The sequence below is a fragment of the Myotis yumanensis genome, unplaced genomic scaffold (assembly GCF_028538775.1).
Source record: "Myotis yumanensis isolate MYYU_CA2020_CCGP unplaced genomic scaffold, mMyoYum1.0.hap1 SCAF_2, whole genome shotgun sequence".
Lineage (NCBI taxonomy): Eukaryota > Metazoa > Chordata > Mammalia > Chiroptera > Vespertilionidae > Myotis > Myotis yumanensis.
Window position 1 is genome coordinate 166,760,538 of NW_027223753.1, and position 13,090 is coordinate 166,773,627.

Below are 13,090 nucleotides of genomic sequence, written 5' to 3' on the forward strand. Positions count from 1 at the left end.
CCTCCTGTACTTAAGAAATAAAGAGGTAGGAGCTTCCTTGAAATTAGACCCACCTGCAAGATTACTTCAGAAAGTCTGAGCTGAATGGGTACATAGAGAGCTACAACCCCATCCTTTTTTCTATTGTAAAATGGAGGTGCGGAAGAGAGACTTAATATGCCCAAGGTCAGATAGCTAGTTGGTAATAGAGTGGAGACTGGAAGTCAGTGTTTTGCTACATAAGCTGCTACACCGCCCATTATACTGTGCTTCCTCCTAATGCCTTTACAGGCATACTATAAACCATAAAGATTTTATAAATATACTATCATTAGTTATGATTACCATGTCAAGATACACATGTGTTGGCATTGTGTCATCCATTATCTAAAGTAGGGATCGACAAACATTTTTGTGAAGAGCCAGGTACTAAATAATTTAGGATTTGTTACCACATGGTTTCTGTTTCAACTGGTCATCCCTGCCATTGTAGCCGAAAAGCAGCCATAGACAATGAAACTAATGGGTGTGGCTGTGTTTCAAAAAAACTTTATTTACAAAAACAAACAATGGGCCAGATTTGGCCTGTAGTTCACTGACCCCTGATTTAGAGAATCGATATTTCTCTCGTTTTATCCAGGTTGATACAATCCTGAGGTCTGTCCATACTGAATCTAGCCAGTGTATTTGACACTCAGTTGATGACCAGAACATCTTTGGCATTTGTTTCTGTCAGAGTAATAAGAACACACTATGAAGTGTTTGTGGCCTTTAACTAGAAGCTGTGGTTTTTCTATTAAAGTATTTTTATGGAGTGAAGGTTAAAACAAGGGACAGCAACTGCATCCCAGAGCCTTGCTTAGGAGTTCATTGACCTTCAATGTGACCTTGCATTTACCTGTCTTTTCTCTCCTGGCAGTGCCCAGGAACTTCCCACAAGAACTGAGGAATTACACAATGCAAGGCTTCCGTGTCATTGCCCTTGCCCATAAAACCTTGAGCCTGGGGAAGCTTTCAGAAGTGGACAGTTTATCCAGGTAAAAAACTCAAAAATCAGTTCTGTGTGAATGAAGTGAAGGATCCCCTGGAGACGAATGGATAGCTCAAATCATTAAGAAAGTTCTTGGAGATGAAGACTCAATCTCATTCAGCTCCTTAATTCAGAGATGGCTAACTGTGAGCCACAGCAGGGGTACTTGATTAGAGCACAATGCTGGTTAGTGGCAGAACATGGTTGGGGGTTGAGATTTTCTGACTCCCAGATGCTAGTAGCAAATTCTCTCTGCCCTGAATTCCATCATCCCACCAAAAATGACCAACACTATTTGGGAGGACTACATACAAAAGAGTTGAGGGAAAGAGACAGTTGGCACCTTGAAAGTCTTCCAGAATCCTTTAGACTTAGGTTCTTTCAGGACCCAATAATATACCCCCCTCAGATCTGAAGAGGTAGTGAGTGCAAATTGCATTTCTTATCCTATCTAATAAAAGACAAAAGGGTAATTGACCGTACCTTCGCTACGCTTCCCATTGGCTAATCAGCACCATATGCAAATTAGCCGCCAACTGCAGGCAGGGCTGGCCATCACCAGACTCCATCAGGGCCCCATGTGTGTTACTCGGCGGCCAGGCTTAGGCGGTGTGATCGTGTCACCTAAGCCTCGCCCCAGCCGGGACCCCCATGTGCCCTCAGGCAGGCCTGCTCCTGGGATCTCCATGGTGATCCCAGAGCAGGAAAGTTCCCCACAGGCAGCACCCAGCAGGGCCTGCCCCCGGTCTCTGCAGTGATCCGGTGATCCATGAGCAGGAAAGCGCAGCTTGCAGGCAGCATCCCACCCTGGCCACAGCTCAAGGGAGAGAAAAACACGCAGTGGAGGCTAGGAGCCTGAGAGATCAACACAGAGGGGCGCCTGCTCCAAGCCTCCATGGTGTGGCTGGGGGCAGGCCCCCAGCAGACACACACACACACACACACACACACACACACACACAGCACCTGTTCTGAGCCTCCAATGTGGCTGGGGGCAGGCCCCCAGTGGACACATACACATACACACACACACACACACACACACGCACACACACACACACAGGACGCCTGCTCCAAGCCTCTGCTGCCAGACTATGGCCATCAGTAGGACATCCACTGAGGGTTCCCGGACTGTGAGAGGGGCAGGCTGGGCTGAGGGAACCCTACCCCCAGTGCACAAATTTCGTGCACCAGGCCTCTAGTCTATATATATAAAAGCCTAAGTGATCTTTACAACTGGTCAACCAAACAACCGGTTGACTGGTCACTATGATGCCACAGTGACCACCAGGGGGCAGGCACTCAATGCAGGAGCTTCCCCCTGGTGGTCAGTGTGGTCCCACAGCCAACCTCCCGTGGTCCTCCTCCCCTCCCCCGCATATGCCCGATTGCCAGCCAGGCCAAGGGACCCTAGTATGAAATATAATTCAGTATCCTTAATTACATTACAGGGATGAATTGTCCTCATTAGAGGATAATCTGAAGATCTTTTTAAATGTTTCTCAATTTTTAAAGGCTGTTTTTGAATTTCCTATGACAAAGAAGTAGAGAAATACTGTGAAAAATTGAATAATGAATCATCTATGTATCACTTATCTTTGGTTTTGTGTGGCTGATATATACTTTTATGTAAAATTAGCTCCCCTACAAAAGATATGAATATTCTTGGTTCAACATTAGTATTTACAACGTAAGTCTATCTACTGTAATGTAATCAGTAATCATTGCCCCTTTCTTACAGTGTCAACTTCTCCTATCTGTAAAATGCAGGATTGTATGGTCCCTAAGGAGCCTTTCAGCCATGACATTTTAATCTTCTAAATAGAACCACAAAGCTCATTTTGCAATGTATGAATGGCACTCTCAGGTTTAACATTCAAGGTGTTAGTTATTCTTGAGCAAGCATAAAGACCCATCACACACAGGATTGTATAATTTTTCAAGACACAAATTTTAATAACGAACATTAAGATCACGTGTGAAAGGAAGATTTATGTAGCTTGACATGGAATGCAGCCACCACCCAGCTGCCACAGACAAAGGCAGCTGTGATGTTCTTATTTAAAAGCTGCTACTGAGATAGACTTTATTCTAAACATACCAAAATAAAAAAATAAGGATAAAATGTGCTAGATTTCTAGCCATCTCAGATTTCTAAGAGAATTTCAGGAGTCTAGTATACTTCTTGGAATTTAGTTACTATTTTCAAAGAGGATAAAGGGATAGAGTTTTTGATATTTTTTAGAATTAAATAATATTTAGTTAAGTTTTCCAATTAGAAAATAAAAAACTTCTTAAAAAAACTGCCATCAGAAAAGGAAATAGAAGAGTTTTATGAGATGACTTAGAAAATAAAACACAAGCTATAAAATAGAAAAATATTTGATCAAGATGTCCCCTTTTATTGGTTTAGCAATGTTCTATTCAGCTTGACTGTGTGAAATGCTCTTTGAGGCACTGAGGATTCAGAAGTGAATAGCATAAAATCCTTGCCCTCATGAGCTTAAATCCTAATTGGGGAAAATAGATAATAAAATATACATAAGCAATATAAAAATATAAAAAATATATGTATATAGACAGATAGATAGATAATATATATGTATATAAAATAGACCTATACAATATTGTCAAGTAGTAAAAAATGCACAGAAGGGAAAAATAAAGCAGGTTGAGAGTATTTTTTAAAAATGACAGGGGACACCCTTTCCCATGGGGTGATCAAGGAAGTCCTCTGAGGAGGCAAGCTTTGGACAGAGATTTGAGTAAAGTGAGGGAGCAAGGCATACAGCTATCCAGAGGAAAAGCTTTGCAGGCAATAGAAATAGTGGACACAATGGTCCTTATACAGGATTTTGCTAGAAATGTTATAGAGTCACAAAAGTCCAGAGTGCCTGAAATGGTGAACAAGGAGAAGAGATATAAAGTAGGGATGGCCAAAACCGGTTTGGCTCAGTGGATAGAGCGTCGGCCTGCGGACTGAAAGGTCCCGGGTTCGATTCCGGTCAAGGGCATGTACCTGGGTTGCGGGCACATCCTCCGTGGGAGATGTGCAGGAGGCAGCTGGTCGATGTTTCTCTCCCATCGATGTTTCTAACTCTCTATCCCTCTCCCTTCCTCTCTGTAAAAAATCAATAAAATATATTTTTAAAAAAATAAAAATAAAGTAGGGATGAAAACCAGAATTAATCAGTGAGAAATTTTTTGGATCTTCCTTTTAGTTCTAGTTAATGAGAAAGTAGTAATCCAATTTATAATGGAAATTCATGAAGTTAAATGATGGGACTTCAACAAGTTCTATATTAAGGTACCTTTTCTTTTATAATATTTTCTGAGATCACTAAGACAGGATTTATATTTGTTTATCTGAGTATTCACCAAAGTGCCTAATACAAGCTCTAAAATCAAATAGTCATTTAGTGAATGGACTTTTGAAGGAAGGATGTAACAACTTAAATTCTACTCCAGATAGAAGTGTTCTTATCCAACTTTGAATTATATTTTCAAGCCTCCAATTTTAAATTCTGAAAACTATTCAAATCCTTGGCTAATATCATGTATCAGGTTACAAATAGAAGTTGAAATGAATAATAGCATATTCAACTATTACTATAGTACCCTGTATGCAGTATGTCTTAACACATGTGTAATAAATTGAAATTACTTTAAGCTCAAAAAAAGGTCTTGGAAATGAAAAATATAAATGATTAACAATATGTTTGAAACCCAGAAGAATTGGAAGATAATCACATTATTTTAAAAAATGGAGTTGAAAACTAAAGGCAGCTATAATATATAAAAGTGGTTGCTGCCTCTGAGAAGTAGAAGGGCAGAGTGAAAACATGGTCTTTTGGTTTTCATTATAAGTTTTTTGGGTTCTTTTTGAATTATTAAACACTAAAAGCCTGGTGCACGAAATCTGTGCATGGGTAGGGTCTCTAGGCTTGGCCAGCGATCAGGGTTGATCGGGGCCTTCTGGCTGCCAGCTGGGACCTTCCTTTCCCGGCTTCTGGCCGGGGCCTGCCTTTGTTTTGTGCCACCCCCTGGTGGTCAGCGCACATCATAGCAAGCGATCGAACTCCCGGTCTACCGGTTGAACTCCCGTGGGGACACTCTGCATATTAGCCTTTTATATATATATAGATGAGCACATAGTACATTGATAAAACTTAGAAATTTTAAAAACAAGAAATAAATCCAACTTTTAAGGCTATATAAATAAGCCTTAATATTCACTTTCTCCTGAATCCATAGAGAGAAGGTGGAGTCAGAGTTAACATTTCTGGGACTTCTTATAATGGCGAATCGCTTGAAAAAGGAAACCAAACCCGTCTTGAAGGAACTGAGAGAGGCCTGCATCAGGACTGTGATGATTACCGGTATGTGTGTCTGGAGGCCTGATAAGCTGAATGTCTTCTGCGCATAAGAAAAATACTGTGTGAGCTGAGTTCATATGACTGAGGCAGAAAGAAAGATGCTTTGCTGTCAAGTTTGTCACCCCGTAGTACAGTTACCTGGAAACATGTGTAGCTCCCCCAACACCACCGTGAGTTTTGGAGGCAATTACTATATCTTCTTTTCTTCGTCTAATGCCTACTCTTTCTACCCAGAATCAGTGTACTGCTAAGGGATTCACAGTAAATGCTTAAACACAAGAATGTGTTTTCATCAATAACCCCAATAGACCTCCTTGTAAAGGGTGTGAGACTCTGCTGGACTGTCCTTCAAGACAGTGGTGATAGGCGTGGCACCTGATAATCAAATTGAAGCATGGCCCAGCGCTAAGTGTTCTTTTCTCTGCTTAACTGGAATCCAGATCCCAAGGATGGTTTTATGCTATCAGATTGGACCATGTTACCCCACCTCTAAGAGCTGTCAGTCTCCTTGGATTAGTCATAAATTGACCACCACTTATTTATTCATTGTGCATTTTTTGGAAATATGCAACATTCAGGATACCAGAATGCTAACTGTGGTGGGAAGGAAATGCAGACAGAAGTTGACGACTAGGGGCAGACAGACTGAGGCAGAGTGGAAGATAAATGATGATAAAATAAGGCGGAAAGCAATAAATGCTGACAAAGAACACCAACAAAGTAGTATGGACACTCAGGAGATGAGGAGCTTAATTCTGATTGCTGAGAGGTTTATACATAAAGCAAACTGACTTTCTTTGTCATCTAGGTGACAACCTGCAAACAGCCATTACTGTTGCAAAAAACTCCGAAATGATTCCTCAAGGGAACCAAGTGATCCTTGTTGAGGCCAATGAACCAGAAGAGTTTGTTCCTGCTTCTGTGACCTGGCAGCTGGTTGAAAACCAAGAGAATGGACCTGGGAAGAATGTGAGCAAAAGTTAAAAGGCCCCTCCGTGGCCTGAGCTGATAGATACAGTGCTGGCCCTGGGCAGCCTTCTCTTGGCATCACAAGTTACCACAGTAATAATCCTCACATCTGTCCAGAGCTTTACAGTTTGCAAAGCATTTAGCATTTCCACCAGCACTTCTCAGCACCAGCTAGATTTAGACATAACCTGGAGGATGATTAAGCGGCCAGTGCCAAGGCTCTACTGATTAAATCAGAACCTCTGGCCTGGGAGCTGGCATCAGCCCTTCCTTCTGGTGTTTCCAATGTTCAATCATGGTTGAGAATTACCAATTTACACCCATAATTCCCATTGAATACTCACAGTTACCCTACAATTGAGTAAACTATTCATTTTACAACTGAGAAAACTGAGGCCCAGGGAGGTAAGCTTGTCCAAGACATACAAGTAGCAAGTTTCAGAGCAGAATATCAAATTTGGGTCTGTTTGATTCCACCCAAATCATGGGCATTTAGGTTGTTCTGTACCTGTGACATTTAGGTGGCAGGTGTCGGCTTCTCTCGAGAGTAAGGTCCCTGTGTACCTGTGACAGAAGAGCTTTTTCATGTGAAGGAAATGGTTGCAGCCTGCCATCCCATCACTAAATGCACCACCTTTCTTTGTGTAAATTCAGAGAGATGGTCCCCCAGGTGATAAATTACAAGGATGCTCTCTTCTTCTAGGCTGACCAGCCTTTTGGATTGTTAAGCGTAGAGAAGGCCCTTGTTCGGAAGACAAATTGCACCACTGTACAGAGTGGTCCTGCCCCTGCTGTGTGAAGATGACCCCATTGCATGGGCTGTGGAAAATGACAGCTTCCTCTATGCTTTCAGCAGAGTTCTACATCAATTTATATTGCCTCAGTTTCACTGTGTGACGATACTCAGGTCCTCACTAATTTTTAACAAACAGTCCACTCACGCTACCCATTTGTTTTGGTCATTGCTGGAAGAAGTCACATCACAGCCTCAGGTTTTCCTCCTCTCCCTGGCTCCCCATCACCACACGTTCTCTCCCCACAATCTAGTAAAGGCAGAAGGAGTCCTGTCCTTTCCTTGAGCCGTATGCTTCAGAGCATGGTTTTCTGTTGGCTGGTTCACAATGGGGGTTGTAAGAGGATGCACTTTGCCTTCCAATTTGGCACATCAAATGTTTTTTCTTCCAAGTACAATGCCTTCCCTAAGATAGATACCGCTAATGAATAAAATTTTCTCACCTTTTATACTATTTGAGTGTTAGAGACCTATGTAAATGTAAGGCCCTCTGAGAAATGTCACATGAAAAACCATTATCACCTATTGGCATGAGGTGTGCATGTGCATTCATCAGATGCTCTCTTGGACTGGAACACAGTGGGGGGTGGGGGACATTGACAGGTGAAAGACATGGGGGAAAGGCTTTCAGAAAAGGAGTAATGCTTTTGCAGTGGAACATAACGTGTGGAAGATCCAGGCACCTTCCCTGGTGGGGAGAGGTCAGGAGCTAAAAGAAGAATTTTACAGTGTAGAGTGTAAAATTATTTTTGAAAGAGTAAATCATAAGTTATCTTAAGAAATAAAAGGTTGCAAGATGGGAAGAAGGAAGAGGAGAGAAGAATCTTCCTGTTCTTCTAGGAATCACTGACTAGTACCTCAGAATGATTTCCTAGGTAAAATGACATCACACATATTATCTCCCAGGATAGGATCCAGAGCATCATGTTGTCAAAGTATTTCATGTTCATATATTGTTTTGGGAGACATTCTGAGGGTTTTTGCCATAGAAGTATAAGTTCCATGGGCAAATTATACATTAAGTGTTTGCCGAGCCTCACATGGTTATGAAACATGAATATACTTCCTTCCAGAAAACATAGGAAAACAGAGGGATCCTTTTTAAGAGCTCACATGGAAATGATGCCTTTTGATTTTAGGAAACCTATATTAACATTGGAAACAGTTCAGTGCTTCCTGAAGAACAAGGGAACTGTTATCATTTTGCAATGAGTGGGAAATCATACCAAGTGCTATTTCAGCATTTCAACAGCTTGCTTCCAAAAGTGAGTACTGGAAAAATGAAGTGTTTTGTTTTCCTCCTCAAATTAGTGAGGCATAAAAGGGGAATAGAGTAGTGAAGGTGACATCACTGAGATTGTCTCAGGGCTAGAGAATAAAGGTCCCCAAAGGGGCACTGAAGTTTCCTGGCCCTGCCCACATCCACCCAGTCCTGCACATGCTCATGACCTCCTCTTGGTGTTTTGAGTTCTGGTATAGCCTGTTGCCTCGTGGCCAGTTCAATCCCAGCTTCCCTCCTCTCTCCTTCCCCAGCAAGGAGACCCTCTGGATAGTTCCAGACACATTCCTATTTTGTGGGTCAGCTTCACTCTGAAAGCTACCAACTCATGTCATGATGAGCTCTATTCCTCTTCCTGTCTGGATTCTTGGATTACAACAGAAGAAAACACAAGCCCATGGTTTATTTTCAAAATCATTTGTTATCTTGTCCTGTGTGTGTGTCTATTTTAAAATAGTGCTGTGCAGGGCTGTGCTGTCAGTGTGAAGGAGATAAGTGGCACACAAGCCCAGGGCAGCAGCCATCTGTTCTCCATGTCTTGAAATTCTGTCATCTTCCCAGTCCAGGACCATAGAATCTAGTCCCCAAAGGCCTCCAAAAAGCTCTCAGTCCAATTCCTCATTGTGGAGATGGGAAAGCTGAGACTCGGAGAGGTTAAGTCGCTTGTTGATGGTCTGTGCAGCTAATTGGGACAGAGCTGAGAATAGAAGCTTATTTCTCAACTCTAGATTTATTGCTCCTTTCTCTGTCTATGCTACAAGTGTGGAGACAGAGTTCAGAAAAAAAACACAAAGACCCTGTATTTCCTTAAGCACTCTTATCCCATATGCTCTGCTGCTTCTTAGTTATTATTATTAATTAGAGGTTAACCCATCTGGGAAAAATGGCCTGGAAAGAATTAATAGAGTTGTGATGGAGGACTGAGAAGGAAAGTTACATATTAAAGCATTAAATCCCCTTATTCCCTTTCCTGACATTTAGTCTAATGACCATGACCCAATGCTATATTCAAACAGTGGCCAGAAATGATTTTTCAGGGCTGTCGTTTTATGTGGAAGTGTTCTTCTTTCTAAGCTTATTACAAAAGTTGTTTTTCTCTTTAGATTCTGGTGAATGGAACCATTTTTGCAAGAATGTCTCCTGGGCAAAAATCAAGCCTTGTTGAAGAGTTTCAGAAATTAAAGTAGGTGTTATTGCATGAAAGGATAGTGTATTCATTATCTACTGTGTAACAAATTACACCAAAACTTAGAATGATGCTATTTATTATTTTGAAGTTCTGTGGATCAGGCATCCACGTGTGCTTAGATGACGCTCTGTCTGGCTCCAGGTCTCTCACAAGGCTCTAATCAGGTGTCCATCAGAACTGCAGACATCTCAGCACTTAAGGGAGAAGGATCTGCCATCAGCCTAACTCACATGTTGTTGGTAGGATTCAGTTCCTTGAGGCTGGTTGGGCTGAGTCTCTGTTTTCATTGGCTGTTGGACAAATGCCACCCTCAGTTCCTTGCTACATTAATCATTTTACAAGGAAGCTCACAATGTGGCCACTGGCTTCCATAAAAGTGAGCAAGGAAGAAGAAGAAGAAGAAGAGAGAGAGAGAGAGAGACCAACATTTTTTATATCTCTATCTCAGAAATTACATCCCATAATTTTCACTATATTCCCTTCATTTGAAGCAACTCACTAGGTCTAGCCACACTCAAGGAAGAGCATTACCCAATACCCCAAGTACCAGGAGGTGGGGATCCCTGAGGGACATTTCAGAAGCTCACTGTCCCAGAGAACATTTGTTCTGTGGCCCACAAGGCATATCTTAGAGGAAGATTACCTGCTTGGATATAGAGAATACAAACAGGAAGGGCTTCTATAGCTCAGAATGGGGAAAAAAAATGAGGAAGTATATGAGTTCTCACCTGGAATTATTTGAGGTGTGTTCATTAGAAGATACATGAATGATTTCAGATCTTCCTTGAAAGAGGTGAAAGATATTCTCCTCACTGTATCTGGCCCTGGCAGGGAGTGGGTGTAGAGGCCAAAAGAAAAAAGAAAAGAAAGTCCTTTCTTATTTATTAAAAATAAGGATGACCATGTCACATCAGAATGAAATGGTTCTTCTTGAGTCCAAACCTAATTATTACTTCCTGGGAATGTTACAATTTCTGGGCTATAGATTTCTGAAAAGTGAAAAGGAATAGAGAATAGTGAAACTTCAAATAAATACTGATAAATATTTAAATAGTTTAAATATTTTAATATTAAAATATTTAATATTAAAATATTAAATTTAATATTATTAAAATATTTAAATATTTTAATAGTAAAATCAGGAGACTGCCTTTTACTATTATTTTTTGTTGCCCACATTCTTGGGGGAGTTTCAAAAACTGCTCATTAGCTCCCATAATGCCTTAAGTCTGGGTTAGTAACCAGTGTCTAAAATGATTATTTCACTTACATGGCCATTGTATAATACTAGTGGCCCAATGCTCGAATTCGTGCACATTGAAAGGAAATTAATGAGAAGAAATCTTTTAATATTGCTATTCGCCCTTTCTCTATAATAGAAGTGTCAACCAAATTCACAATCGACAATGACAGATAGAAACACACGCATGCAATTGATGGCAGCAAGAGCTTTATATGTATCGCATATGCGAAAGTCAACTTGCCTTTTATAGATATAGAATAAACTTGCTTAATTAGACCTGCTTTCTGACTTAGCTAAACTTTTTCCAGCCCAGTGAAGCATCCTAATTTCTCTTTCAGGTAATTGTCAGCAACACTGCAGTAAATATTAACACGAAGGAGATTATTATTGTAGATCACACAGGGAGAACAAAGGGCAAAATATTGAACTGCAGCAGTGTTTGACTATATTCTGCACAATGAGAAAACCTGAAGTCATTTTCAAGGTCCACCATTTCTTACTCTTTTCAGTCAGGTCAAGTTTCTAAGCTTTCTAAATCTCTGTTTTCTGGCAAATGAAAATAAAATAGAATTCTGCCAACTCTCCTATGTACCTACTCCAGGACTTCGGTGAGGATCAAATGAAATGAGGCACAGGAAAATGCTTCATAGACATTTGGTTAAAGTGTAAGATGTTTCCACCTGGCTATAAAGCAAGTCATGTTCCTGGGCTGAAGAAATTCCAGGGAGGCTAGTCACTAGGGAGAAGAAGCCAGGTTTTGTTAGATGAAGTCATTACCTGGAGCCCACAGTGACCTGTTTACAGGCTGGCCCTGGGGTCTTGGCAGCGGTAGCTGCAATTTGGTGGGCTGTTGCTCTGGGGTGGTGGCAGGGCCTGTGTCCCACTTGGGGGAAGTCAAGTGTTGCTTTGTTGGCCAGGTCCACACTGCTGTTTCTCTGTAAATGGCAAGTGTGCATCACAGCAGCTCCTGTGTTGAGCGTCTGCCCCCTGCTGGTCAGTGTGCATCTTAGCAACTGATTGGAGAGTGGGAAAGATACTTAGCATATTAGCTTTTTATATATATAGACTAGAGGCCCGGTGTACAAAAATTTCTGCACTGGAGGGGGGGGTGTCCCTCATCCCCACTTGTGCCCTCTCACAATCTGGGACCCCTTGGGAGATAACGACCTGCTGGCTTAGGCCCGCTCCCCGGTGGCAGCCCCTGGTCGGGCTCAGAGCAGGGCCGATTGGGGAGTTGGGGCACCGCCCCCTGTCATGCACAGAGCAGGGCGGATCGGGAGGTTGCGATGCCACCTCCAGTCACGCTCAGGGTAGGGCCGATTGGTGGGTTGGGGCGCCGCCCCCTGTCACACTTAAGGCAGGGTCGATGGGGAGGTTGCGGCGCCACCCCCTGTCACTCACAGAGCAGGGCAGATTAGGGGGCTGGGGCGCTGCCCCCTGTCACCCACAGAGCAGGGCCGATCAGGGGGTTGGGGCGCCGCCCCCTGTCACCCACAGAGCAGGGCTGATCAGGGGGTTGGGGCACTCCCCCCTGTCGCACTCAGGGCAGGGCCAATGGGGAGGTTGCGGCTCCACCCCATCACACACAGAGCAGGGCCCATGGCGGGGTTGTGGCCCCACCCCCTGTCACACACAGAGCCGCAGGGCTATCAGGGGGTTTGGGCGCTGCCCCCTGTCACGCTGCTCCAGGGGCCAGGAGGCCTCGCGGCTCCACTGATCCCAGTGCTAGGAGGCCTTGCTATTCCGCTGATCCCGGTGCTGGGAGGCCTCGCTCCTCCACTGATCCTGGTGCTGGGAGGCTCCGCTGATCCCCGTGCCAGGAGGCCTCACGGCTCTGCTGATCCCGGGTTTGGGAGGCCTCACGGCTCTGCTGATCCCGGTGCTGGGAGGCATATTACCCTTTTACTATATAGGATAGAGACCTGGTGCACGGGTGGGGGCTGGCTGGTTTGCCCTGAAGGGTGTCCTGGATCAGGGTGGGGGTCCTGCTTGGGTACTTGGCCAGCCTGGATGAGGGGATGATGGCTGTTTGTAGCTGGTCACACCCCCTTCAGGGTGGGGGTCCCCACTGGTGTGCCTGGCCAGCCTAAATGAGGGGATGATGGCTGTTTGCAGCTGGTCACACCCCCTTCAGGGTGGGGGTCCCCACTGGGGTGCCTGGCCAGCCTGGGTGAGGGGCTGAGGGCCATTTTCAGGCTGGCGGTTGACTGAAGCTCCCAACCTCTCCTTTTT

At 43.5% G+C, this 13,090-nt stretch overlaps 2 protein-coding genes across 9 annotated transcripts in view; one reads left to right on the forward strand and one right to left on the reverse strand.

Moving 5' to 3' along the window:
- Window positions 1–13,090, forward strand: part of ATP13A5 (ATPase 13A5) — a 105,297-nt gene that overhangs the window by 57,600 nt on the left and 34,607 nt on the right. For 7 of the 8 annotated variants that reach the window (XM_070406552.1, XM_070406553.1, XM_070406557.1 and 4 more), the window contains 5 exons: window positions 899–1,016; window positions 5,264–5,388; window positions 6,194–6,354; window positions 8,287–8,412; window positions 9,530–9,609. In XM_070406552.1, the coding sequence (XP_070262653.1) occupies window positions 899–1,016; window positions 5,264–5,388; window positions 6,194–6,354; window positions 8,287–8,412; window positions 9,530–9,609 (610 nt within the window). The remainder of the gene's footprint in view (window positions 1–898; window positions 1,017–5,263; window positions 5,389–6,193; window positions 6,355–8,286; window positions 8,413–9,529; window positions 9,610–13,090) is intronic. The other variant, XM_070406554.1, reaches the window with a different exon arrangement.
- The window catches only part of PLAAT1 (phospholipase A and acyltransferase 1), a 64,017-nt gene continuing 60,817 nt past the window's right edge, over window positions 9,891–13,090 (reverse strand). The window contains exons 4-5 of the transcript XR_011470314.1: window positions 10,344–10,439; window positions 9,891–9,905 (exon numbers count right to left, since the gene is read on the reverse strand). The gene's annotated coding sequence lies outside the window, so the exon portion shown is untranslated. The remainder of the gene's footprint in view (window positions 9,906–10,343; window positions 10,440–13,090) is intronic.